At 49.4% G+C, this 26907-nt stretch overlaps 2 protein-coding genes and 1 long non-coding RNA gene across 4 annotated transcripts in view; 2 read left to right on the top strand and 1 right to left on the bottom strand.

Annotated features, from left to right (window-relative positions):
- LOC129698378 (LHFPL tetraspan subfamily member 6 protein) overlaps window positions 1-2097 on the bottom strand; it is a 99305-nt gene extending 97208 nt beyond the window's left edge. The window contains exon 1 of the mRNA XM_055637495.1: window positions 1694-2097. Within this exon, the coding sequence (XP_055493470.1) occupies window positions 1694-2075 (382 nt within the window). The 5' untranslated portion in view covers window positions 2076-2097. The remainder of the gene's footprint in view (window positions 1-1693) is intronic.
- LOC129698380 (uncharacterized) lies at window positions 1692-11424 on the top strand. 2 transcript variants are annotated; one of them, XR_008723670.1, is made up of 3 exons: window positions 1692-1812; window positions 10920-11156; window positions 11236-11424. It is a non-coding gene; the product is annotated as an uncharacterized LOC129698380 (long non-coding RNA). The 2 variants fall into 2 exon arrangements; XR_008723669.1 differs by having other exon boundaries at window positions 1764-1919.
- Window positions 11425-13884: 2460 nt separating this feature from the next.
- cog6 (component of oligomeric golgi complex 6) overlaps window positions 13885-26907 on the top strand; it is a 74822-nt gene continuing 61799 nt past the window's right edge. The window contains exons 1-3 of the mRNA XM_055637490.1: window positions 13885-14084; window positions 24982-25125; window positions 25989-26060. Coding sequence (XP_055493465.1) covers window positions 13947-14084; window positions 24982-25125; window positions 25989-26060 — 354 coding nt within the window. The 5' untranslated portion in view covers window positions 13885-13946. The remainder of the gene's footprint in view (window positions 14085-24981; window positions 25126-25988; window positions 26061-26907) is intronic.

The following is a 26907-nucleotide window of genomic DNA, read 5'->3' as shown; positions in this document are numbered from 1 at the left end:
TGTTGGGATGTCATGTTGCAGTTGCACAAGACGTCGGTGAGGTTCTGGGTACTGCTATCATATCTGTCTCCACTGTGTGTGAAAAAACTTGCCCTGCACATCTCCTTTAGAAATTGACCCACTCACCTTAAAGTTATGCTCCCTTGTCTTTGAATTATCCACGCTGGGAAAAATCAGACTAGTTTAGATAGGGTGAAGAAGAGTCTCGACCTGAAACGTCACCCATCCTTTCTGCTGCCTGATCTGCTGAGTTACTCCAGTATTTTGTGTCTATCGTCGGTGTAAAGCAGCATTTGCAGTTCCTTCCTGCACAGGCTTAGATAGGGCGTTGGATACGAGCCAAACGGAACTAACTTTGAAGTTCAGTGTGGCATGCAGTTCCTTCATGGGCTGACTCTCCCGACTCCTCATCTCCGTTCTAAATGGCTTACCCCTTATTTTTAAACTGCGGCCCCTGGTTCTCGACTCCCCCAACATCGGGAACATGTTTCCAGCCTCTAGCGTGTCCAAACCCTTAATAATCTTACATGTTTCAATAAGATCCCCTCACATCCTTCTACATTCCAGTACATTCAAGCCCAGCCGCTCCATTCTATCAACATACGACAGTTCCGCCATCCCGGAAATTACCCTCCTGAACCTACTCTGCACTCCCTCAATAGCCATCTTTGATGGCGACGGCTATTGGATTTTGGGCAACGGGACTGTGATGGAAATAGAACTAGATTGAATGGGGCGGAGAATATGGGGGAAATGTAACAATCTTTGATGGGGCAAACAGGACTAGCTCTGCTGGCCAGCATGGAGAGGTTGACTCTAGGACTCGGACACACACAACCATGACCGGACATTAGGGGGGGAGAGGGGGGGGGGGGGGAGAGGAGGGGGGGAGGGGGGGGGGGGGGGGAGGGGGGGAGGGGGAGGGGGTGGGGGGGGGGAGGGGGGGGGGGGGGGGAGAGAGGGGGGGGGAGAGAGAGAGGGGAAGAGAGAGGGAGAGAGAGAGAGAGAGAGAGAGAGGGGGGGAGAGGGAGAGAGAGAGGGGGGGAGAGAGGGGGGGAGAGAGGGGGGGAGAGGGAGAGAGGGGGGGGGAGGGGGGGAGAGAGGGAGGAGAGAGAGAGGGGTGGGGGGGGGGAGAGGGGGAGGGGGGGGAGAGAGGGGGGGGGGGAGAGAGGGGGGGAGAGAGGGAGGGGAGAGAGAGAGGGGGGCGAGGGGGGGGGGGGGGGGGGGGGGGGGGGGGGGGGGAGGGAGGGGGGGGGGAGAGAGAGGGGGGGGGGGGGAGGGGGGGGGGAGGGGGGGGGAGAGGAGAGGGGGGAGGGGGAGAGAGGGGGGGGGAGAGGGGGGGGGGAGGGGGGGGGGGGGGGAGAGAGGGGGGGGGGAGAGGGGGGGGGAGGGGGGGGGGGGGGGGGGGGGGGGGGGGGGGGAGAGAGGGGGGGGGAGAGGGGGGGAGGAGGGGGAGAGAGGGGGGAGAGGGGGGGAGAGAGGGGGGGGGGAGAGAGGGGGGGGGAGAGGGGGGGGGAGAGAGGAGGGGGGGGGGGGGGAGGAGGAGGGGGGGGGAGGGGAGGGGGGGGGGGGGGGGGAGAGAGGGGGAGAGAGGGGGGAAGGGAGGGGGAAGGGGGGGAGGTTGGGGGGAGGGAGGGGGGGGGAGAGGGGAGAGATTAAGGGGGGAGGGGTGGGGGACAGAGAGTGTTCCTACCTCCGATGAACTGGATGGCGCCGGCGACCCTGGCCAGGGTGCGGGAGAGGAGGTGTGAAATGCAGCAACCCATGAGGGCGGTGAGGGCGACGAGGAGGAGCAGGGCACAGCCGATGCCGGTGAGGAGGCAGCAGAGACGCCAGGCGAGGCTGGGGATGCCGAAGAAGGAGGCATAGCGACCACACTGTTGCACCATGCGCAGCCCGCGGGGGGCGAGCGGAGCGGGGTAGGAGCAGCGGCGGAACACACCGAAACTCACCGGCGTGTCCAGCTGGCGGCCGAGCAGCCAGTATGGCAGGAAGAAGCCGGCACAGCACGCCAGCGCCGACACCAGCGACGCGGCAGCCCACAGCTTGCCCACCCAGCCCAGGCTCGACGCCATCCCTCCCTCCCTGCCTGCCCACCACTCACTCCCTTCCCCTCTACCTGCCTGCCCGCCTATTCCCCACTCACTCCCTTCCCCTCTACCTGCCTGCCCGCCTATTCCCCACTCACTCCCTTCCCCTCTCTTTCCCCGGACTTTCACACTCCCCCTCTCCTCTCTCTCTCCTTTCTTTCTATGGACTCTCACACTCCCTCTCTCTCCTCCCCGGACTCTCACTCTCCTCCTCCTCCTCACTCACTCCCCCTCTCTCTATCCTCGGACTCTCGCACACCCCCTCTCCTCTCTCCCCCCCTCCCTTCCTCACTCCCCTCTCTCTATTCCCTCTCTCTCACACTCTCACACTCCCCTCTCCTCTCTCACTCCCCCACTGCTCCTTTCTTTCCCCCGACTCACACACCCCCTCCCCTCTCTTTCCCCGGACTCTCACACTCTTCCCCTCTCCTCGGGTGCTCTTTCCACTCCCCTCCTCGGACTTTCACTACCCGCCCCTCTCCTCTCCCTCTCTCCCCGCTCTCCTCCGATCCCAGTACCCTCTATCCCCCCGCTCCGATCCCAACAGGGACCTTACCCTCTCCCTCCCCGGACTTCCACCTCACACCCCTCTGCTTCCAACACTCCCCGCTACTCCTGACCCTCCCAGCGCCCCCGGCCCACACTCTGCCTCCCCACTCACTCCCCGTCTCTCACAGTCCTCCCTCGCCGCTGCTGAACACTCGTAGTCCCCCTCGCTCAGCCCTGGTCCCTTCTTGTCACTCCTGGTCCCTCCTTCCACCCCCCGCCCTCTCTCCCACTCCCTCCCCCCGCTTCCCTTGTACAAATCCTCACTCCCTCTGGTCTGTAATGATTCCTGGGTGGATGTTATTCCGGGATTAATTCGAGCCGACTCCTCGCTGGCGCGGCGCCTGTCTGTGAATGCCTGCAGAGGGGGGAGGAGAGGGGGCAGGATTAGGGGGTTAGGTCCGACACACTCCTCGGGCGGGCCACTGCCCCGTTGCGTGGACAGCGAGGCGAGAAATGCTTCTCCCCTCCCCGGTTCTCCCTTCCCCTCTTCTCCTCTCCCCTCTATTCCATCATCTTCTCTCCTCTCCCCCCTTCTCCCCTCTCCTCCCACCATTGGCGGGGAGACGGTTTAACCCGGGCGCTGGCATAATTACGTTTTTTGACAACAGAACCCCTTCTCTCGCTTATAGAGCCATCTCTCCCCCCGCCTGGCTCCCCTGGTTCAGATGCAGCGATCCGCTGCTTTGTTTCACGCTGCTCTTTGTCATCATCTCATTCTGGGGCACGTCTCGATTAAAAAAAAAAAGTTAATCTGCAATTATTTTCCAGACTAATTATTTTGGTCTGAAGTAGGGTCTCGACCCGAAACGTCACCCATTCATTCTCTCCAGAGATGCTGCCTAACCCGCTGACTTACTCCAGCTCTTTGTGTCTATCTTCGGTTTAAACATTCCTTCCTACATATTTACCCATCTGCAACAGTTCTGTCAGACTTTTAGCCGGGGTTTGCACTGAGGTTAAATCCGGTTCCAAACGTTAAATCGACTTCAGAGATGTTTACTCACGTGTGCCTGAAATCAGGAGGGAGAGAGCGCATCCAATATGCAGTGTGCAGCTCCGGACAGACAGATAGACGGCTGATGTGTAGTTAGACTGTCTGTGCTAGCCGTCTAACTACACCGCAGGTCGGGCAGCTGCCAGAGAGATTGCCCACCCTTCCTACCCACTGAAACTACCAGACAAGCTCCCCGCCCTTGCAGTGAACGCATCTGCAACATGCATTTAGAGATACAAACCTTGCCGAGTTTTGTCCCGCCCATAACCTCTCTTCTGGAAAGAAGGAACTGCACATGCTGGTTTACAGAAAAAATCGCAGAGTGCTGGACTAACTCAGCGGGTCGGGCAGCATCTCTGGGGAGCATGGACGTTTCGGATCGAGACCCTTCTTCAGGAGAGGGGAGAGGAGAGGGGGAGAAGGGAGAGGAGAGGGGGGGAGAAGCGAGCGAGGGAGAGGGGGAAGAGGGGATGGGAGAGGAGAGGGGGGAGAGGAGAGGGGGGGGGAGAGGAGAGAGAGGGGGGAGAGAGAGTTAGGGGAGACAGGGGAGAGAGGGGAGAGAGAAGGGGAGGGTGAGACGGGGGGGGGAGGGGTGGAGAGGCGAGAGAGGAGAGGAGGGGGGGGGGGGGGGGAGAGGGAGAGAGAAGAAGGGGGGGGGGAAAGAACCTAAAAAACATTTTAGAACTAAAAAAGACACATTCTGCAAGCCTTGTAAAACCAAGAGAGACACTTTTTGCAAACATTTTAGAACCAATAAACACTTTTTGCAAACATTTTAGAACCAATAGACACATCTGCAAGCGTTTTAGAACCACTAAGGACACTTACATTTGAGTAGACATGTGTTCAGTGTTATTCACAGCTCAGAGAAACGTGACCCTCTGCCTTCCTCCAGCTTGCAGACACTGATTAACAAAGATCTTATAGCTTCGCTATAAGATCTTTGCTGATTAAGGCACACCACTTCCTGGTTTTATAGTCCCTCCCCCCTGCCACCAGCAGGGGCAGCAGAGAGAATGGTGAATTTTGCAAAATCATTAATATCTCCGTCATTTTTCATCAACGGGAAAAATCCTTGGCACACATACGACGGGGGGGGGGGGGGGGGTCTGAGCAAGGTGGCCAAAAATGACGGCCATAGGTGGCGGCGTTCTCTCGGAAATCGCAGCACAGATGGCCAAAACCGGTCAAGAACAGACTTTTAGTAATATAGATTATATATATAAAACTAAAACTCTCATCTTCACCACTTCCTGTCTGTGTTGTAATTAAATTTGCGCAATAACGATCCCCTATAGCGCTATGATTTTTCGCCACCTTACTCACCATTCTCCACTCTGCTGCAAGGCAAATAAGTTTGTTTGATCAAATAGTACAAAAGTTATGAAGGTTTTGAAGGTTTCCCCTCCCCCACACCCCCCCCTCCCCCACACAAACCCCTCCCCCACACCCCATCCCCAGAGTGGCGGAACATTGCTTTGGGCGAACGGGTTGCATAGGGGAACGGGTTGCTTGGGGGGGACCAGGCCTCCCGTGTGACTGGGACCCAACGGGTCCCACTTAGTCTAGTATCAGATATATCCGAGGACATTGTGGGAAACTAGAGCAAATTGGGGAGCCCTGGTTGAAATAAGCGAGTTCAGTATTCAGACTGCACATGCCCAGGTCATAGGTCACAGCTATAAACGGCAATGGTGGTGCTGCGTTGTGTGTAGGCTTGCGTTTCGTCCATGGTCGGGGTCGGCACTCTGTTGCTGCGGCTGCTGTGGCGTTGCTGCTGGGCCATCCCCATCCTGTCCCTGTCCGGATGTGTCCGGGGTGGCCCTGGGCTGGTGAGGTGGCCCCCGAATTGCAGCCGGCACTGCAGCCGCTGACTCCAGCTTGGCTCTTCCTGTCCCGCCGGGTTGGCCGGCAGCCCTCCACTCCTCCCCCGTCCCCTCAGTCCGACACCGAGATGGGCAGCTGCCGGCCCTGCTCGAAGACGGATGACTCGGAGCCACTGCTGCTGGAGTCGTCCTGTCCTGGCGGCCATGGGCAGGCCGCTCGCCCGCTGATGCTGTTGGTGATGGTGGTGCTGGCGGCAGCAGCAATCTCCTCCCCCTTTGCTCAACCCCAAACCCAGAGTCCGGGCCACCTCCAACTCCAGGTCGGGCCTGAAGGCCGCCCGCACTGTGACCCAGTCGAGCACTGGGCTGGAGGAGGCTGAGCCCAGGCTGGCGCTGGCGAGGCCGGGGCCCTCGCTCCTCCTCGTGGTTGTGCATGAAGTGGCAGCGGGTACTGTAGGGGCAGAAGCCAGTGGTGGGGAAGGTGCGGCATGGCCCAGTCTTGTACTTGGGGGGGCGGCTGAGGGAGCGCAGCTCGTCAGGCCGTGGGTGAACTGGCATGTTGCCGTAGCGGCCCATCGGGGAGCGGGTTCCTCTGGAGTTGGAGCCGGATTGGGCTGGAGTTAGTTGTTGGCTATGGGAGTGTGGGTTCCCGCGCTGACTGTGGGCTTGGGGCCGCTGTCGGTCCAGGGCTGTCGGTTGGCCCGGCGGGAGAGGGAGAGGTGAGCTGGGGTTGGTGCTTCTCCGCGCTGGTGGTGGGCCTGGGGCAACCAATCAGCATCCTCTCTACTGTGCACCTGTGGAGTCTGAGAGAGTCCTCCTTGACATTCCGACTCTCCGTAATCTTCTCAGGAAGTACAGGCGCTGATGTAGATGCAGATTCTTTATAATTGCATCTGTATGCTGGGACCAGGAAAGAGCTTCGGAAATATGCACGCCCAGGAATTTGAAGTTTTTTACCCTTTCCACCACGTTGATATAAACAGGACTGTGGGTCCCTATCCTACCCCTTCTAAAGTCCACAATCAGTTCCTTAGTTTTTTTGGTGTTGAGAGCCAGGTTGTTGTGCTGGCACTTTTTGGTCAATCGGTCGATCTCACTTCTATACTCTGACTCGTCCCCATCAGTGATACGTCCCACAACAGTGGTGTCGTCGGCAAACATGATGATAGAGTTCGCACTATGACCGGCTATACAGTCATGAGTATAGAGTGAGTACAGCAGGGGGCTGAGCACGCAGCCTTGAGGTGCTCCCATGCTGATTGTTATCGAGGATGACATTTCCACCAATACGGACAGACTGTGGCCTGTGGATGAGGAAGTCGAGGTTCCAATTGCAGAGGGATGCGCAGAGATCCAGATCTGAGAGCTTGGTAACCAGCTTGGAGGGGATGATGGTATTAAACGCCGAGCTGTAGTCTATGAACCACAGCCTGACATATGAGTTTTTGTTGTCCAAGTGGTCCAGAGTAGAGTGGAGAGCCAGTGAGATCGCATCCACTGTTGACCAGTTGTGGCGGTAAGCGAACTGTAGTGGGTCGAGGTTGTTGTCGAGGTATGAGTTGATATGCGCCATAATCAACCTCTCAAAGCACCTCATCACCACAGGCGTTAGTGCCACTGGTCGATAGTCATTGAGGCACATCACCTTGCTCTTCTTGGGCACCGGTATTATTGATGCCCTTTTAAAGCAGGTGGGGACCTCAGAAGTGAGAGGTTGAATATGTCCGCAAAAACACCCGCCAGTTGGTCTGCACAGGTTTTGAGAACGCGACCTGGTATACCATCAGGTCCAGGGGTTTTCCGAGGGTTAACCCCTCTGAAGGATCTTCTGACATCGGCCTCTGTAACTGTGACTGAAATACCATCACGGCGAATGGGTGATCGAGAAGGCACATCTGTATTCTCCCTATCAAATCGTGCGTAAAACGCGTTGAGCTCGTCAGGGAGTGATGCTTCGCTATCAATTGAGCTGCCTCCTGATTTCGCCTTGTATGATGGCATTCAAGCCCCGCCACAGTTGCCGAACATCCGTCTCATCCGCCAGCTTGGAGCAGAAATCCCTTTAGGCCTTTTTGATGGCCTTACCAAGGTCGTATCTGGACTTCTTGTAGACCTCTGCCAGATCAGAATGCCCGGGATCTGGTCTTCAGAAGAATGCGGATCTCATGGTTCATCCTAGGCTTCTGGTTAGGAAACACTCGGTAGGTTTTTGTTGGGAGGTAGTCCTCCACACATTTCCTTATGAAGTCTGTAACGACGGTGACGTATTCATTCAGGGATAGGTTATACAGGCATTTGGATGGGCATTACTTGCACATTTGGAGTATGGGGAAACGCAATTTCAATCCTCTGTGTAACTACTTGTTGCATTATTTGAATTGACAATAAAGTTTACTTTTACTTTACTTTTTTACTTTTAAGGGCCGATTAGGGATGGCCAGCATGGTTTTGTACGTAGGAGGTCGTGTGTCACAAATCTGATTGAATTTTTTGAAGACATGACCAAAAAGGTTGATGAGGGCAGAGCTGTAGATGTTGTGTACATGGACACAACATAAGGTGTTCGACAAGGTTCCACGTGGTAGGCTGCTCTGGAAGGTTGTTTTGCATGGGATCCAAGGAGAGATAGCTGAATGGATAGCAAATTGGCTTCATGGAAGGAAGCAGAGGGTGATGGTGGAAGGTTGCTTCTCAGACTGGATGCCTGTGACTAGTGGTGTGCCTCAGGGTTCAGTGTTGGGCCCGTTACTGTTTGTCATCTACATCAATGATTTGGATGAGAACATACAGAGCAAGATTAGCAAGTTTGCTGATGATACAAAAGTCAGTGGTTTTGCAGACAGTGAAGATGGTTGTGAACGATTGCAGCAGGATCTGCATAGATTGGCCAGGTGGGCGGAGGAATGGTTGATGGAATTTAATACAGAGAAGTATGAGGTGTTGCATTTTGGGACATCGAACAAGGGCAGGACCTACACAGTAAATGGTAGGCCTCTGGGGAGTGTTATAGAGCAGAGGGATCTAGGAGAACAGGTGCATGTTTCCTTGAAGGTCAAGTCGCAGGTAGATAAGGTGGTCAAAAAGGCTTTTGGCACTTTGGCCTTCATCAGTTAAGAGTATTGTATAGAAGTTGGGTCATGTTGCAGTTGTATAAGACGTTGGTGAGGCCGCATTTAGAATATTGTGTTCAGTTCTGGGCACCATGTTATAGGAAAGATATTGTCAAGCTTGAAAGGGTTCAGAAAATATTTACGAGGATGTTGCCAGGACTAGCGGGTGTGAGCTATAGGGAGAGGTTGAGTAGGCTGGGTCTCTATTCGATGGAGCATAGGAGGATGAGGGGAGATCTTATAGAGGTGTACAAAATCATGAAAGGAATAGATCGGGTAGATGCAGAGTATTTTGCCTAGAGTAGGGGAATAGAGGACCAGAAGAGGTTCAAATTGAAGGGGAAATTATTTAATAGGAATTTGAGGGGCAACTTTTTCATACAAGAGAGTGGTGGGTGTATGGAACAAGCTGCCAGAGAAGGTAGTTGAGGCTGGGACTATTCCATCATTTAAGAAACAGTTGGACAGGTACGTGGATAGGACAGGTTTGGAGCGATATGGACCAAGCGCAGGCAGGTGGGACACGTGTAGCTGGGACATTGTTGGCCAGTGTGGGCGAGTTGGTCCGAAGGGCCTGTTTCCACACTGTATCACTCTATGGCTCTATGACTCTTAAGGGGCCCGACCCGAAACATCGCCTGGCCATTTCCTCCACACGTGATGCCCAACCCGCTGAGTTACTCCAGCACTTTGTGTCTTTAGTTGCAAACCTGCCTGCAGTTCCTTGTTTCTGCATTCTAACATCTACCAGTGCTTTGGGTGGTAAATTGTACAGTTACAAGCTGTGAGGCTGAGTCTGTGGTTTCACTTGGCGACACAAACAAACTGCAGACGCTGGAATCCTGAGCAAAATACAAAGTGCTGGAAGAACTCAGCAGGTCATGCAGCATCTGTGGAGGGAATGGACAGACGATGTTTCGGGTCGGGACCCTTCTTCAGACTGATGGAGTAGAGGGGAGGAAAGCTGGGAAAGAGACGGACAAAGCCTGGGGAGTGATAGGTGGATACAGGTGAGGGGGGTGATTGTCAGATGAGTGGAGTAAGTGACAAAGGCTGGAGGTGATAAGAGGACTCCACCACACACCGATTAGTCAATCCACATTCCTCCCTTCAGTTTTACATTTCACTCCTCCTCTTTCCTTATACAGCTTATGAGGACCAGGGACAATTTACAGAACCCAATTAACTTACAAAACCTGCACGGATTTGAGATGTGGGATGAAACTGGAGCACCTGCAAGAAACCTCATGGTCACAGGGCAAACGTGCAAACTCCACACAGACAGTACCCGAGGTCAGGATGGAACCTGGGTCTCTAGTGCTGTGAGGCAGCAACTCTACCTGCTGTGCTGCCCTGTTGCTCCATCACTTTGTGTCTTTTTTTACAAAATAACCAGGCCAATTATGTCTTGGAGGGTCGGTGAAAGTGTGAAATTGAGTCAAGAGTGTTCAATTGTTAGATGTACCGGCAACAGAACAGTGGTATTCTTACTTGCTGCAGCTTAACAGGCCCATAAACACAATAACACACTGATAAATATACAATGGGCAATAATACAATCAATTAGTCATCAGTAATACTAGGTTATCAGACTATAACAATACAAATCCAAAATACACAGTGCAGCCAAAACAAAGTCCAAGTCAGTGTTGCTGAGGCAGGAGATGCAAGGAACAGCAGATGCTGGTTTACAAAAGTATAATCCATATACTACATTGTGTGAGCGTGTCTGTGTATCTATGTGAGTGTGTATGTGTTTGTGTATTTATGTGACTGTAAGTGTGTGGCAGAGTATCTATGAGTGTGTATGTTTGTGTCTGTGAGTGTGAATTCATTTGTTTCTCTATGTATCTATGTATATGTCTGTGCATCTATGTGACTGTGTTTGTGTGTGTTTGGTGAATGCTCTGTGTGTGATTTTATGTGTGAGTGCATCTCAGTGTGAGTGCGTATTTGGTGTCTGTGTATCTATGTGTTTGTATCTGAATGTGTGTTTGTGTATTTATGTGTGCGTGGGTCCCTGTGTATCTATGTATCTGTATATATGAGTGTTATATGTGTGTGTGTGTCTCTGAATATGCGTGTCTCTGTGTATCTATGTGTCTGTGTCTCTGAATGTGTGTGTCTCTGTGTATCTATATATCTGTATGTGTGATGTTATATGTGTGTGTGTCTCTCTATATCAATGTGCGCTTGTCTCTGAATGTATATGTGTCTCTGTGTATCTGTAAGTGTGAGTGTTATATCTATGTGTGTATGTGTCTGTGTATCTATGTGAATTTGTGTGTATCTATATAATGAAAAGCGTCAACTTGACCACTTCCTGTTTGTGTTGTTTTTTGATTTTTAGAAAAAACGCTACCACGTATGGCTGTGATTTTTGGCCATCTTACTCACAGTCCTCCTCCGCTGATTGGTGTGCTGTGAGGATGAATCTTTGCTGCCTGCACTCTGCTTGGAGTGCCGTGAGGTTGGATTTGCTGCCTGCACTCTGCGTGGTGCTGTGAGGTTGGATTTGTGGCCTGCACTCCGCTTCGAGTGCTGTGAGATTGGATTTGCAGGCCTGCACTGAATGATGACTTTTGAGGTAAATTCTCAGATTTTCTTTGTTAAAATTTGACCGCTCAATCTCTCTATATTAAAATTATCTTTTTTTTAATCAACAGCAAAGAGACATCAAGAGGCAGTGAGCAGCAGAACACAACAAGAGACACAACAAGAAAGAACTTAATAAATCTCATCTTTAACATTTAAATTGTTGTTATATTTTAAGTCATTCACATTTTAAACTTTAATAAATCCTTTTTCCACTTGCCATGCCTGTGTGTTCTTCATCACAATGGGAACCTAATAGGCAGGAATGGCTATGCTGTCGGAGAGCCACTGAATGCATTGAGGGGAGATGGACTGAATCCGTTTGAGGGAGGGGAATGGCAAGGAGCATAGTGGGGGGGTGGGGGTGAAGGGAGGAGGGGTGACTGAGTGAACTGCCACCACACCAGCCGTGAGTGACTGGATTGCCAGCCCACCAGCCATGAGTAAGTGAACTGCCAGCCCACCAGCTGTAAGTGACTTAAGTGCCAGCCCACCAGCCATGACTTAGTGAACTGCCAGCCCACCATCCATGACTCACTGAACTGCAAGCCCAAGAATCCATTCAATCCACAATGTCCATACTAGCCCTCTGGAAACCAGGCCCTTCAGCGCACAACACCCATACTAGCGCTACAGAGAACCACACAAGGATAGACTTTCCTCCTTCATTGCTGTGATCTGTAAAAAAGGATGAAAATGTCTCAAATTGATTGTCCACCCTCTCCCCCTTCTCTCTCACAGAGTCTGTCACCTGTTTTCGGCAGAATTTCTGGCAGTTTCTCAACTGCCATTCCGCGACGCCTGAGTTACTGAGCTGCCAGCCTGCCATGTCTGAGCTGCCTGGGCTGAGTGACTGAGCTGCCTGGCCTGAGTGACTGAGCTGCCTGGCCTAAGTGACTGAGCTGCGAGGCCCAGAGACTGAACTGCCAGCCCAATAATCCATTCGGCCCACAATGTCCATACTAGCCCTCTGGAAACCAGTCCCTTCAGCCCACAACACCCATGCTAGTGCTCCAGAAAGCCCCCCACCCCTCACTTGCCAGCAATATTGGAATTGGTGGAGAGGTGGAATATTGCGTTGGGAGACCAGCCCTCTTGTGTGAAGCTAAGACCCAACGGGTCCCACTTAGTCTAGTGTGTATCTATGTGTGAGTGTTATATCTATGTGTGTGTATCTATGTGGATGTGCATGTATCTATGTGTGAGTGTTATATCTATGTGTGTGTGTCTCTCTCTGAGTGTGTTATATCTATGCGAGTGTGTCTCAGTGTTAAATCTATGTGTGTCTGAGTGTTATATCTATGTGTGTGTCTCTGAGTGTGTGTGTTATATCTACATACGAATGTCTGTGTATGTGTGTTATATATGTGTGAGTGTATCTGTGTGAGTGAGTGTCTTTATGTGAATGTGACTATGTGTGTGTGTGTGTGTCTCTGTGTGTGTCACCGAAAGTGTGTCTCTGAATTTGTGTGTGTGAGTGTGTGAGCATGTGTATGTGTGTTATATCGATGTGTGTCTCTGAGTTTTATATCTATGTGAGTGTGTCTCTGTGTATGTGTTAATGTGTGTATGTCTGTGTGAATGTGTCTGTGTGTGTGTGTGTTATATCTATGTGTCTCTTTGAGTGGCTGTGAGTGAGTGTCTGTGCGAATGTGTGTGAGTGTATGTGTGTGAGTGTATGTGTGTGTGTGTGAGTGTGTGTGTGAGTGTGTCTGTGTGTGGGGTGTTTGTGTGGGTGTGCGAGTGTGTGTGTGTGTGACTGTGAGTGAATGTCTTTGTGTGAATGTGGGAGGGGGTGTGTGTGGGGGTTGCGTGTGGAGCAAAGATCTTATATACATTTATATCACATTCATGTATGTGTGTTTATAAACATTTTATTCTATAACAAGAATTAACAGAATTATGAACTAACAGAATTATGAATCTAACCCTATATCACACACATAAACTTCCCCCGCAATGTTAATCACCCTGCGAATCGGGTCGGGTCCGGTAGGTTCCGGTTACTACAAAATCAACTCAAACACTGCTTGTGAGACATTTAAAAAGAAATGATTTAAAAAAAACATTAAAAAAGACAATTACCAGAGTCAAATCGTATTCTTGACAAGAAGTATGAACTGGCAGAATTATGAATCTAACCCTATATCACACACACAAACTGTTACCCCGCAACGCTGATTAACATAGAAACATAGAAATTAGGTGCAGGAGTAGGCCATTCGGCCCTTCGAGCCTGCACCGCCATTCAATATGATCATGGCTGATCATCCAACTCAGTATCCTGTACCTGCCTTCTCTCCATACCCCCTGATCCCTTTAGCCACAAGGGCCACATCTAACTCCCTCTTAAATATAACCAATGAACTGGCCTCGACTACCCTCTGTGGCAGAGAGTTCCAGAGATTCACCACTCTCTGTGTGAAAAAAGTTCTTATCATCTCGGTTTTAAAGGATTACACTGCGAGTCGGGTCAGGTTGGCTCCGGTTACTAAAATGGGCGGTGAAAAATGCCCAGGATCCCCTCCGTAGCTACTACACGTCAGCCTATTGTATTGCGCAGGCGCAGGAGTGGCCCATCTTGCTCGGCTCTAGGATCTTTGGTGTGGAGTGTGTCTGTGAGAGAGAGAGTGTGAGTGTTCGCGTGTCCGCTCTGCTCCCGGACGTGACGTGACGTGTTGTGCGGGGCGGACGTGACGTATTGTGCGGGGCGTGGGTTCCGGCCGATGGCGGCGGTGACGGCGGAAGATTATCGAGCAGAGATCATCTAGTATCTTGGGCGATGGCGGCGATGGCGGCGACGGCGGCGGTGGCAGTGGCGGCGGGCGGCACGGAGACGGGGGGAGGCGGTCCCCACACCCACAACCCACTGGCCAGGAAACTGCACAAGATCCTGGAGACGCGGCTGGACAGCGACAAGGTGCGAGGCCGGACATTCGGCCCGTCCCCCCATACTGACCTGTGCCAACCATTCGGCCCGTCCCCCCCCCCCCATACTGGCCCATGCCACATTCGGCCCGTCCACTCCATACTGGCCCATCCCCCCATACTGACCTGTCCCAACCATTCGGCCCCGTCCCCCCCACTTTACTGACCTGTCCCAACCATTCGGCCCGTCCCCCCCCATACTGACCTGTCCCATCCATTCGGTTATAGCATCCCCCCATACTGACCTGTCCCATCCATTCGGCCCGTCCACTCCATACTGGCCCATTCCCCCCCGTATACTGACCTGTGAAGTGCATCCATTCGGCCCATCCCCCCATACTGACCTGTCCCGTCCATTCGGTTGTTGCAATCTTCATCCCCCCCCTCCATACTGGCCCATCCATTCGGCCCATCCCCCCCATACTGACCTGTCCCGTCCATTCGGCCCATCCCCCCCCTCCATACTGGCCCATCCATTCGGCCCATCCCCCCATCCCTCCTATCTCCGTAATCTTCTCGGAAGTACCCATCCTCTCCACACTAGCCCTTCGGATCCCCTCCGTTCGGCCCATACTGGCCCACCCCCCATTCGGCCCATCCCCCCCATACTGACCTGTCCCAACCATTCGGCCCCATCCCCCCCCATCCCATCTATTCGACCCGTCCTCTCCACACCAGCCCATCCCCTCCATTGGGCCCCATCCCCCCCCCCCCCTATACTGGCCCAGTCCCATCTCTGCCCCCCCTCCCTCCCATCCACACTCCCCTTCCTCATCTCTCCCCTCCACAGATGCCTCCTTTCATCACCTCTTTCAACGCATTAATTAGCATTAATATTCCCTTATTTGAGTAGACACTTTCCCTGTAACGTCGGAGGTTAAGGGAAAACTGACAAAGTCGAGTAAACCCTTGTTATTATGGACCTCTTTATAATGGATTTTGGTTATAGCGAACAGACCTAGTCAAGTCAAGAGAGTTTATTGTCATGTGTCCCTGACAGGACAATGAAATTCTTGCTTTGCTTCAGCACAACAGAACGTAGTAGGCATTGACTACAAAACAGATCAGTGTGTCCATATACCATTATATACGTAAATACACACTTGAATAAATAAACTGATAAAGTGCAAATAACTGATAATGGGCTATTAATGTTCAGAGTTTTTTCCGAGCCAAGTTTAATAGCCTGATGGCTGTGGGGAAGTAGCTATTCCTGAACCTGGTTGTTGCAATCTTCAGGCTCCTGTACCTTCTACCTGAAGGTGGCAGGGAGATGGTGTGGGTCCTTGATGATACTGCCAGCCTTTTTGAGGCAGCGACTGCGATAGATCCCCTTGATGGAAGGGAGGTCAGAGCTGATGATGGACTGGGCAGTGTTTACTACTTTTTGTAGTCTTTTCCTCTCCAGGGCGCTCAAGTTGCCGAACCAAGCCACGATGCAACCGGTCAGCATGCTCTCTACTGTGCACCTGTAGAAGTTAGAGAGAGGCCTCCTTGACAAACCGACTCTCCGTAATCTTCTCAGGAAGTAGAGGCACTGATGTGCTTTCTTTATAATTACATCACTGTTCTCGGACCAGGAAAGATCTTCAGAGATGTGCACGTCCAGGAATTTGAAGCTCTTGACCCTTTCAACCATCGACCCATTGATATAAACGTGACTGTGGATCCCCATCCTACTCCTTCCAAAGTCCACAATCAGTTCCTTGGTTTTGCTGGTGTTGAGGGCCAGGTTATTGTGCTGGCACCATATGGACAGTCGCTCGATCTTTCTTCTATACTCTGACTCATCCACATCAGTGTTAAGTCCCACAACAGTGGTGTCGTCAGCGAACTTGATAATGGAGTTCGCACTATGACCAGCTACGCAGTCATGAGGTTATGTGAGGTTATCCACTTTGGTGGCAAAAACAGGAAAGTAGACTATTATTTGAATGGTGGCCGATTAGGAAAGGGGGAGATGCAACGAGACCTGGGTGTCATGGTACACCAGTCATTAAAAGTAGGCATGCAGGTGCAGCAGGCAGTGAAGAAGGCGAATGGCATGTTAGCATTCATAGCAAAAGGATTTGAGTATAGGAGCAGGGAGGTTCTACTGCAGTTGTACAGGGTTTTGGTGAGACCACACCTGGAGTATTGCGTACAGTTTTGGTCTCCTAATCTGAGGAAAGACATTCTTGTCATAGAGGGAGTGCAGAGAAGGTTCACCAGACTGATTCCTGGAATGTCATGACTTTCATATGAAGAAAGACTGGATAGACTCGGGTTGTACTCGCTAGAATTTAGAAGATTGAGGGGGATCTTATAGAAACTTACAAAATTCTTAAGGGGTTGGACAGGCTAGATGCAGGAAGATTGTTCCCGATGTTGTCCCGAAGTCCAGAACAAGGGGTCACAGTTTAAGGATAAGGGGGAAATCTTTTAGGACCGAGATGAGGAAAACATTTTTCACACAGAGAGTGGTGAATCTCTGGAATTCTCTGCCACAGAAGGTAGCTGAGGCCAGTTCATTGGCTATATTTAAGAGGGAGTTAGATGTGGCCCATGTGGCTAAAGGGATCAGGGGGTATGGAGAGAAGGCAGGTACAGGATACTGAGTTGGATGATCAGCAATGATCATATTGAATGGCGGTGCAGGCTCGAAGGGCCGAATGGCCTACTCCTGCACCTATTTTCTATGTTTCTATGAGTATAGAGTGAGTACAGCAGGGGGCTGAGCATGCAGCCTTGAGGGGTTGATTGTTATCGAGTCTGACACATTTCCACCAATACGAACAGACTGTGGAAGTCGAGGATCCAATTGCAGAGGGATGCGCAGAGACCCAGTTCTGCGAGTTTGATAACCAGCTTGGAGGGGATGATTGCATTAAATGCCGAGCTGTAATCGATGATTAACAGCCTGACATATGAGTTTTTGTTGTCCAAGTGGTCCAGAGTGGAGTGGAGGACCAGCGAGATCGCATCCACCATTGATCTGTTGTGGCGGTAAGCGAACTGCAGTGCGTCCAGGTTTTTGTTGAGGTAGGAGTTGATTTACTCCATGATCAACCTCTCAAAGCACTTCATCACCACAGGCGTTAGTGCCACTGGTCGATAGTCATTAAGGCACGTCACCTTACACTTCTTGGGCACTGGTATAATTGATGCCCTTTTAAAGCAGGTGGGGACCTCAGACCTCAGAAGTGAGAGGTTGAAAATGTCCGTAAAACTCCAGCCAGTTGGTCCACACAGGTTTTTAGAACACGACCAGGTATACCATCAGGTCCAGGCGCTTTTCAAGGGTTCACCCCTCTGAAGGATTTCCTGACGTCGGCCTCTGTGACTGAGACTGAAATACCATCACAGCGAATGGGGGCTCGGGAAGGTTCTCCCTATCAAAGCGTGCGTAAAATGCATTGAGCTCATCAGGGAGTGATGTTTTGCTGTCATTCGAGCTGCCTCCTGGTTTCGCCTTGTAGGAGGTGATATCATTCAGGCCCCGCCACAGTTGCCAAACATCTGTCTCATCCTCCAGTTTGGAGCAGGTCCCTTGGCCTTTTTGATGGCCTTACCAAGGTTGTATCTGAACTTCTTGTAGACCACTGTATCATCAGACATGAATGCCCGGTGTCTGGTCTTCAGAAGAGTGCGGATCTCAAAGTTCATCCAAGGTTTCTGATTGGGAAACACTCGGAAGGTTTTTGTAGGGATGCAGTCCTCCACACATTTCTTAATGAAGTCTGTAACGACTGGCGTATTCGTTCAAGTCCGTTGCCGAGTCCTTGAACATTGCCCAGTCTACAGACTCCAAACAGTCCTGGAGTTGTTCCTCCCCCCGACCAGCTCTGTACTATCCTCACCTCTGGGGGTGCGCTCTTCAATTGCCTGTTGGCAGGAAGAAGCAGCACCGCGGTATAGTCGGATTTATCGAAATGGATAGAGCGATAGGCATTCTTGATGGTGGTGTAGCAGTGGTCGAGGGTGTTTGGTCCTCTGGTGCAGCAGAAGATATTTTGGTGGAAGTTAGGGCGGAATTTCTTTAGGTTTGTCTTATTGAAGTCCCCAGCAATGGTGGTAAATGCCTCGGAGTAGGACGTCTGGTGTTTGTTGACCACGGAGTGCAGCTCCTCCAGTGCCAGGCGGACATCTGCCTGGGGTGGGATGTAGACCGTGGTCAGGATGATGGAGGTGAATTCCCTCGGAAGGTAGAAGGGACGGCACTTCACCGCCAGATGTTCGAGGTGTGGAGAGCAGGAGTTGGACAGGACTGCCACGTCTGAGCACCACGCAGAGTTGACCATGAGGCAGACGCCCCCTCCTCTCCCTTTCCGAGATGCCAGTGTACGGTCGATACGGTGGATGGAGAACCCTTCAGGCTGGACCGCTGAGTCTGGGGAGCTGGGGGTGAGCCATGTCTCTGTGAAACAGAACTCGGAGCATTCCCTCAGCTCCCTTTGATAAAGCAGCCTTGCCCTTAATCGCCAGGCCAGGCAGCCGACATAACACCAGGCCGGCATCGCCTCCCTGGCCGCTTCCAGGCTGTTCCTGTCGCCCACACCGCTAACCCTTCTGGCCACCTTTGACCATCGACTCTGCCGATCCTCGCCTCAAACTCAGCAGACCAGGGCCGCCAGCTCACCTGCATTCCAGGCCCAGTTCTGAACCGAGAGTCTCGACCAAAAAAGTCACCGATCCAGGTGTACCAGAGATACTGTCTGACCCGCTGAGTTACTCCAGCACTCTGTCTTACTTATACAATGACAATCCCTTACTCGGTTATCGCGGACAAACAGCAATAACTCACTGAGCCAAGGTTTTATCAAGATGGTAACAAAGGCTTTTGGCTCACTGGCTTTAATCAGTCGGGGAACATTTTGGTTCAAGAACCTTCTTCAGAATTTTTAGTCCTTACATGCTGCCTGGCCCATTGAGTTCTTCCAGCACTTTGTGTTTTACTGAGGATTCCAGCACTTGCAGTCCCTAGTGTCGCCAGAGAAGTTGGACGTTAAGGCAAGGATGAGGCCGCTTTTGGAGTATTGTGTTCAGTTTTGGTCACCCTGCTATAGGAGAGTAGGCATTAAGCTGGAAAAGTGCAGAGAGGATTTATGAGGATGTTGCCAAGACTTGAGGGCTGGGCAGGCAAGGACGTTATTCATTGGAGCACAGAAGGATACTTTAAGCCTGCCCTACCCCTCTCTGTCGTACAGCCTCTGAGACAGTAACTGGGTAACTGTTTGTGTGAAAAGGAATGGTAAATGCTGGTTTATGCCAAAAATGCTGAAGTAACTCACGAGTGATACTTAATTGTCACGTGTAAAGTTCTTTATTTTGCATACCCAAAGTATGAAAATAGTCAATAGACAATAGGTGCAGGAGTAGGCCATTCAGCGCTTCGAGCCAGCACCGCCATTCGATGTAATCATGGCTGATCATCCCCAATCAGTACCCCCCACCCCCGTTCCTGCCTTCTCCCCATATCCCCTGACTCCGCTATCTTTAAGAGCCCTATCTAGCTCTCTCTTGAAAGCATCCAGAGAACCGGCCTCCACCGCCCTGTGAGGCAGAGAATTCCACAAACTCACAACTCACCACATAAATGGTGCGGACAAAGTTACAAACTATCTCACACCAGGTCCCCTTTTGTTCTCTTTCCTCCTCCCCCCAGCGGTTCCCCCATGCCGGGTCCTCAATTGGTCTTCCCATCCCCCACTCCTCACGGCGGGTCAGACTGACAGATCTGCTGAGTACCTCCAGCACGATATAGGTAACAACTTTGGTTAGCTGATTGGTTTTTTTTTGCGTAGGTATAAAACAAGGCCATTGAGTGCATGTTTGAAAGTTGTGGTGACCATTGCAGTTACTCTCACCTGTAAATGATGACATAGTCTACATGGATCCCGTTTACGATGGTGGAAAGGGTCAATAACTTCAAATTCCTGGGCGTGCACAATTCTGAAGATAATTCCTGGTCCCAGCACACTGATGCAATTATAAAGAAAGCACATCAGTGCCTCTACTTCCTGAGAAGACTGCGGAGAGTCGGTATGTCAAAGAGGACTCTCTCGAACTTCTACAGGTGCACAGTAGAGAGCATGTGACCGGTTGCATCGTGGCTTGGTTCGGCAATCTGAGCGTCCAGGAGCGGAAAAGGATGCAGAAAGTTGTAACCATTGCCCAGTCCATCATCGGCTCTGACCTCCCCACCATTGAAGGGATCTATCGCAGTTGCTGCCTCAAAAAGGCAGCCAACATCATCAAGGACCTACACCATCCTGACACACTCATCTCTCCGCTACCATCGGGCAGAGGTACAGGAGCCTGAAATCTGTTACATCCAGGTTCATGAACAGCCACTTCCCCACAGCCATCAGGCTATTAAACTATTCAACAAACAGATTGAACTGTAACAGCCTATTGCACTTTATCTGCTTATTTATTTGTATATGAACTGAACTGTTCTGTATTTTTGTTTACAATATTCTGTTGTGCTGCAGCAAGTAAGAATTTAATTGTCCTATCTGGGACACATGACAATAAACTCTCTTGACTTGACTTGACTTGGATTTTTGCAAGACGGACGTTTCTGCATTACAAGCCGGTCAAAACAGCAAGGATACATAAAGTTGAAGATTAAGTGGCAAACTATATCCGAAATTGGCAGCAGGAACAGGGTCATTAAGAAGTCTTTCTATATCCATTGGGTTCAATGCTCAGTTTGTTTTTTTTAGGTGTGTTTTTGTTAATGCTTGCGATGTGGTCATGCTGGACTGTCTGATATTCTGGAATGTTGAATACTATTCTGATTAATAGCTGAAAATACATTTATTTCACTTATTCTCACGTTTGCGTAGTACCTGTATAATAAATTTACCAGTACACACGGAATGTAAAGACATGCAGGGAAATGGGATCCTGGTGGTTTTTCGGTGAGCATGAAATGGGGTCCCAGTTGGTTCCTGGTGATTAAAAAGAGCATGGAAAGTGATGTAATGTTGATTAGTACGGATGCAGGGATTATGGGGAGAAGGCAGGAGAATGGGGTTAGGAGGGAGAGATAGATCAGCCATGATTTAATGGCGGAGTAGCCTTGATGGGCCGTATGGCCTAATTCTACTCCTATCACTTATGAAACATCACCGAGTGAACTGGATAATCAGATTGTTAGGATTGCCAAATAGTTGGATAACAGATGTTTGGTATTTTACAAAAAATTGAAAATATGTTGGTTTCAGCGGGAATGCAAGGCATTTTCACGTTGGTCAACGACCCCATTGCAGATATTGGAGTTTGGAACTAGTGCGCTACTGTACAGAGAACTATGTTCTGCACTCTGTAACTTTCCCTTTGCTCTGCCTATTGTACTTGGGTTTGGCTTGATTATATTTATATTTATGTATAATATTTAATTGGATAGCATCCAAATCAAAAGTTTTTCATTGTGCACGTGACATTAATAAACCTAAACTTGGAGCCATACAGCGTGGAAACAGGCCCTTCAGCCCAACTTGCCCATGCCGATCAAGATGCCCCATCTACACTAGTCCTACCTGCCTGCATTTGGCCAATATCCCTTTAAACCTTTCCCATCCATGCACCTGTCCAAATGCCTATGAAATGTTGCTATTGCCAAATAAGTAGACACTTGACGTGAAACTTGGATGACATTGAGAACAGCCGTGCTTAAAGTGAGGAGCTGCGTGGTGTGCGGATAGAAGACCAGATGGAAGGATGTGATGGGTGGAGCGGAGATATGGGAAGTGACAGCTCATGGAGAGACACGACAGATGGAAGGTGGCACTGAGAGCAGAGTGTGTGAACGCTAGTGGAGGGGACACTGAGAGGAGAGTGTGTGATGCTAGTGGAAGGATACACTTAGAGGAGGGTGTGTGACACGCTAGTGGAAGGATACACTGAGAGGAGAGTGTGACACGCTAGTGGAAGGATACACTGAGAGGAGAGTGTGACACACACTAATGGAAGGGGGCACTGAGAGTAGGGTGTGCCCCCTCCACACGCTACAACCCAGAGAACATTCTGTGTTAATTGGTTGCGCATTGGTAGTTCCAAATCAGTCAATCAAATTCAATTTGTACTTTTTTAAAGCTGTTTGTTGTCTTCGAAAAAATTTGTGCACCTCTAGGCCAGATTGGCAATTTTTTTCACGTTCTCAGCAGTTTTAATTCAATCAAAACATTATTCAAACAAAATCAAACATCCTACATATCAGCAAGCCCAAGCGCAGGCTCAGCGATTGTTTTGCTGAACACCTCCGCTCAGTCCGCCGAGGCCTACCTAATTTCCATTTTGCTAATCACTTTAACTCCCCCTCCCATTCTCATATTGACCTTTCTGTACTGGGCCTCCTCCACTGTCAGAGTAAGACCTAATACATATTGGAGGAACACCACCTCATATTTTGCTTGGGCAGCTTACAACCCAGTGGTATGAATATTAAACATAGAAAATAGGTGCAGGAGGAGGCCATTCGGCCCTTCGGCCAAAAATATTGTTTTATCTTACTTCAAGTGACCCTGCTTTCCCTCTCTCTCCGTCCTCCCCCTTCCTAATTCTCTGACTAGTTTCACCATCTTCACTAAGGAGGATACAAACAATCTTCCTGATGTACTAGTGGCCAGAGGATCTGGGGTGACGGAGGAACTGAAGGAAATCCACATTAGGCAGGAAATGGTATTGGGTAGACTGATGGGACTGAAGGCTAATAAATCCCCAGGGCCTGATGGTCTGCATCCCAGGGTGCTTAAGGAAGTGGCAGAAAGATTCCAACGGGAGTAAGGGGCGACTGTAATCTAATAAGGCCGCATCCAAGAAACTTCAATTAGATATACTTCAAAATGTACATTATTTTGTTAAAATAGCCCTCATGACTTACTAATGTTTTAATTGTGGCCGTCAGTCGGGGAGGATTATTTTCTTGAATCTTCGTTTACTCTTTAGTATTTTAAATATGTTAATTTTAAGATTAAAAGGAAAATAATAAAAGACAAACGAAAACATACTAATAAAGATAAAAGGATTTGTTCTACAAAATTTGGATTCATTCAAAAGGCCGCACTTAATGGCCTGGAAGGCCGCATGTGGCCTTAAGGCTGCTGGTTCCCCATCCCTGGAATAGCCGATAATACAATGAATTAGTGACCAGTAGAGTCCAAAAATAAGCCACAGACACACTGCATAGTTGATGACAGTCACTAGTTATTATTATTTTTTGGGAAATTCTTCCAAGAAATGTTGCTCTAACTTGAATGAATAGTTGTAGAAGATGATTTCTATGACTAGTACCTTCCCCCAGCTCATGTTTAGCTTAGAAGTCCATCTTTTGGCGTATATAGCTCATCTACAGCGTTTGTCAACTCAAACCAGTCCAGAGGCCTGTTTCAAAGCCACCTTACACTATGGAGTTAAGTTCTTGATTCAACCACGAGGATGCTCCAGTTATCAAATTCAGATATAAAGTTATCTAGAAAAAAATAAACACTGAAGTGCAGCCAGTGGAATCCCTATTGCTTGTTTCCAACTAAATAAGTGGAATCTGTCACGCTTTCGTTTATTAGATTGATTCACAGCAATTCCATTTCTGGTCGGCATTTCCCAAAAAATAACACATTGTCATAATCCTTGATGGATTTTCTGATTAGATTTTCCCACTCTCTTTTCCCAAACGGCCTAAATTTTGACCATAGCTACTCACGTCAGGTTCTTAGCGATGTGGCGCAGTTGATTGCGACTAAGCTGCTGTAGAGTCTCAGGAATGGGCAGCACTGTAGCACAGCGGGTAGATCCACCGCCTCACAGCACCAGAGACCCGGGTTCGAACCTGACCTCGGGTGCTGTCAGCGTGGAGTTTGCACGTTCTGCCTGTGACTGCGGAGATTTGTTCCGGGTGTTCTGCTTTTCTCCTCCATCCCAAAGAGGCGCAGGTTTGTAGGTTAATTGGCCTCGTAAATTGTCCCTAGCGCGTCGGGAGTGGGTGAGAAAATGGGTGATCATTGGTGTGTGCGAGCTTGGTCGGCCAAAGGGCCAGATTCCATGCTGTATCTCTGAACTAAATCATATTGCTCTTGATTCACATAAAGGTGCTCAAATCTTGGAGACTGAAGATTCAAGTTCTTCATTTAACGCCTCTCGTATTGAACCTTAATATCTAACCAAACCAAAAATCTTTGCTCCATAGATGCTGCCTCACCCACTGAGTTTCTCCAGAATTTTTGTCTACCTTTGATTTTCCAGCATCTGCAGTTCCTTCTTAAACATTTACAGTATTGGGTCTTTAGGAATTTCAGACCGTTCAAATATGAATGGGATGCCGCTCTGCAATATATTTATGATTTATTATGTTCCTTGCTTTTCAGTGCAAATTTGGAACATCAGATTGCATTATCTCATTGATTTGCGGTAGTTTCTTAACAATCTCTTGTCTTTATTACACAGTCAACTCGTCCTTAGGCTCATCAAACATTAATCAAGAAATTTAGCTCATCAGCTTATTATTTAACATTTCTAGAATTTACGGGGGACATAAATAGGGTAGACAATAAGAACTTTTTTCCCAGTGGAGATATCCAAGACTAAAGGGCGTGCTTTTAAGGTGAGAGGGGCAAAGTTGAAAGTAGATGTGGCGGGGCATGTTTTTTGACACTGACAGTGGTGGAGGCAGATACAGTGGTGGCATTTGAGTGCAATTTGGAAAGACACAAGGATATACAGGGAATGAAGGGATGTAGGTCACGAGCAGGCAGAGGAGATCAGTTGAACTTAGCATCATGTTTGGCATAGAAATTGTGGGCCGAAGGGCCTGTTCTTGTGCTGTTGTACTGTTGCATGTTCTATGAATAAAACAATCAATTTGCTATGAAACCTGAAGATTCAAAACACACCTCTATCACCAACAGGACATGCTGGAGGCTCTTAAAGCCTTGTCCGTGTTCTTCACCGAAAATAGCCTTCGTACCCGAAGAAACTTGCGAGGTGATATAGAGAGACGTAGCCTGTTCATTAATGAGGAATTTGTACGTGTGTTCAAAGAAGTCAAAGAGGTACGTACCCTATCATTATATCGTCTGTTGTTTTAATATTGTTAGAACTAAGCTATGATCTGAAATGTGGATGTTGTCAGATTGTTGGGTAATTGTGAATTAAGATTTTGTTAAGCAACAAAAATACAACAAGCTGATGGTGAATACAAGGTTACATTTTATCAGCAGAAATTGGATTTACCAATGTTAGGAAATTGCACTCATTTTTAGCAAGGCTGACTAACGGAGCCTGTGCTGGTGTTGGAGTTCACCTATAAAAGTTCATTTCACTGCACTTTATTGTGTATGTGATTAATAAAAACTGATTGATTGATCGATTGATGAATTGATGGAGGGAGTTGACCAGGTCTGATCTTTCAGTTTTCAGCCTGATGATTATAATGAAGAACTTACAAAAAAAAGGCACAGAGTGCTGGAGTAACTCAGTGGGTCAGGCAGCACTTCCGGAGAACATGGATAGGTGCCATTTCGGGTCGGGACCCTTCTTCAGACTGATTCAGTCTGTAGATCTGCAGGGGTGTAAATCAGTGTGAAAAAGGGTCGCAATCTGAAACATTGTCTGTCCATTTCCTCCACAGATACTGCCTGCCCCGCTTGAGTTCCTCCAGCACTTTGTGTTTTGCTCAAGATTCCAGCATCTGCAATTCCTTGTGCCTGGAGGCAGGATTGGAGGAGACTTGAGTGGGGCATTAACGACAGCATGAGCTGGTTGGGCAGAATGGCCTCCTTCTGTGCTGTAAATGTTATGTTGAAAAACCTGGATTTGTCCTTTTCGTAATGCAACAACTAATTGTAAAATTGCACATTGCATTTTGCTTTGCAACAACGATATAAAATGGCGCGTTGATTTTTCTCTCTCGCAGGATCTGGAGAGTGTTCATGAAGATGTCCAAGCAATGAGTGCGTGCTGTCAGGATATGACCAGCCGTTTAAAGGTAAAGAGCAAGAAACTGTACCTTCCACGGAAGATTAGAGTGGATAGATGTGGAGATGTTTGACTGTGCTGTCATGTTGTGCAGCCACACGAGCACCGTGGCCAGTTCTGGTCGCCCAGCTACAGGAAATATGCCATTAAGTTGGAAAGGGTGTAGAAGAATGTTACCTGGTCGTGTGGGCTTGTGTTATAGTGAGAGGATGGATAGGCTGGGACTTTTTTTCTTTGGAGCGTAGGAGGCTGAGGTGACCATATTGAGGTGTACAAGATCATGAGGGGAATGGATGAAATGAACGCTCACAGTCTTTTTTGCCCAGGATAGAGGATTCTAAAATTAGAGGGCACGGGCTTAAGGTCAGAGGGGGCAGATTTGAACGGCTTCAGCGGCATTTTTTTTCCACTCAGAGGATCGTCCGTATCTGGAATGAGCTGCCAGAGGAAGCTACAAGTGGATACAATTACGACTTTCAAAAGACATTCGGCAGATTTGTGGATAAGAAGGGTTTAGTGGGTTATGGGCCAAATGCAGCCAAATGGGACTGGAAGATGCTAGACCTTATCCCATGAACATGACAGATACATTAATAATAAGACCTAAAGAATAATAAAGACCCTCTCTGCAGCTTTTTACATCTGAAAACTAATCTCAACTTCAGAAGCAAACAGATTCAGAGCATTATTGGGCTTAGTGAGTTCACATTGACTTAAGATTCATTCCCACTTGATTTTAAACAGCGCTTTTAAAGTGTTCGGTTTCTTAGTAGAAGTGTTGGTAAATGTCAATTTGAAGAAGAAAACTGGGAATTCGCATCATAAAGGAAGTGATGGGAAGAAACATTTGGAGAGAA

The sequence above is a fragment of the Leucoraja erinacea genome, chromosome 6 (genome assembly GCF_028641065.1).
Source record: "Leucoraja erinacea ecotype New England chromosome 6, Leri_hhj_1, whole genome shotgun sequence".
Taxonomy (NCBI): domain Eukaryota; kingdom Metazoa; phylum Chordata; class Chondrichthyes; order Rajiformes; family Rajidae; genus Leucoraja; species Leucoraja erinaceus.
The sequence above is the reverse complement of the archived record's forward strand: the minus strand, read 5'-3'. Positions and strand labels throughout refer to the sequence as shown.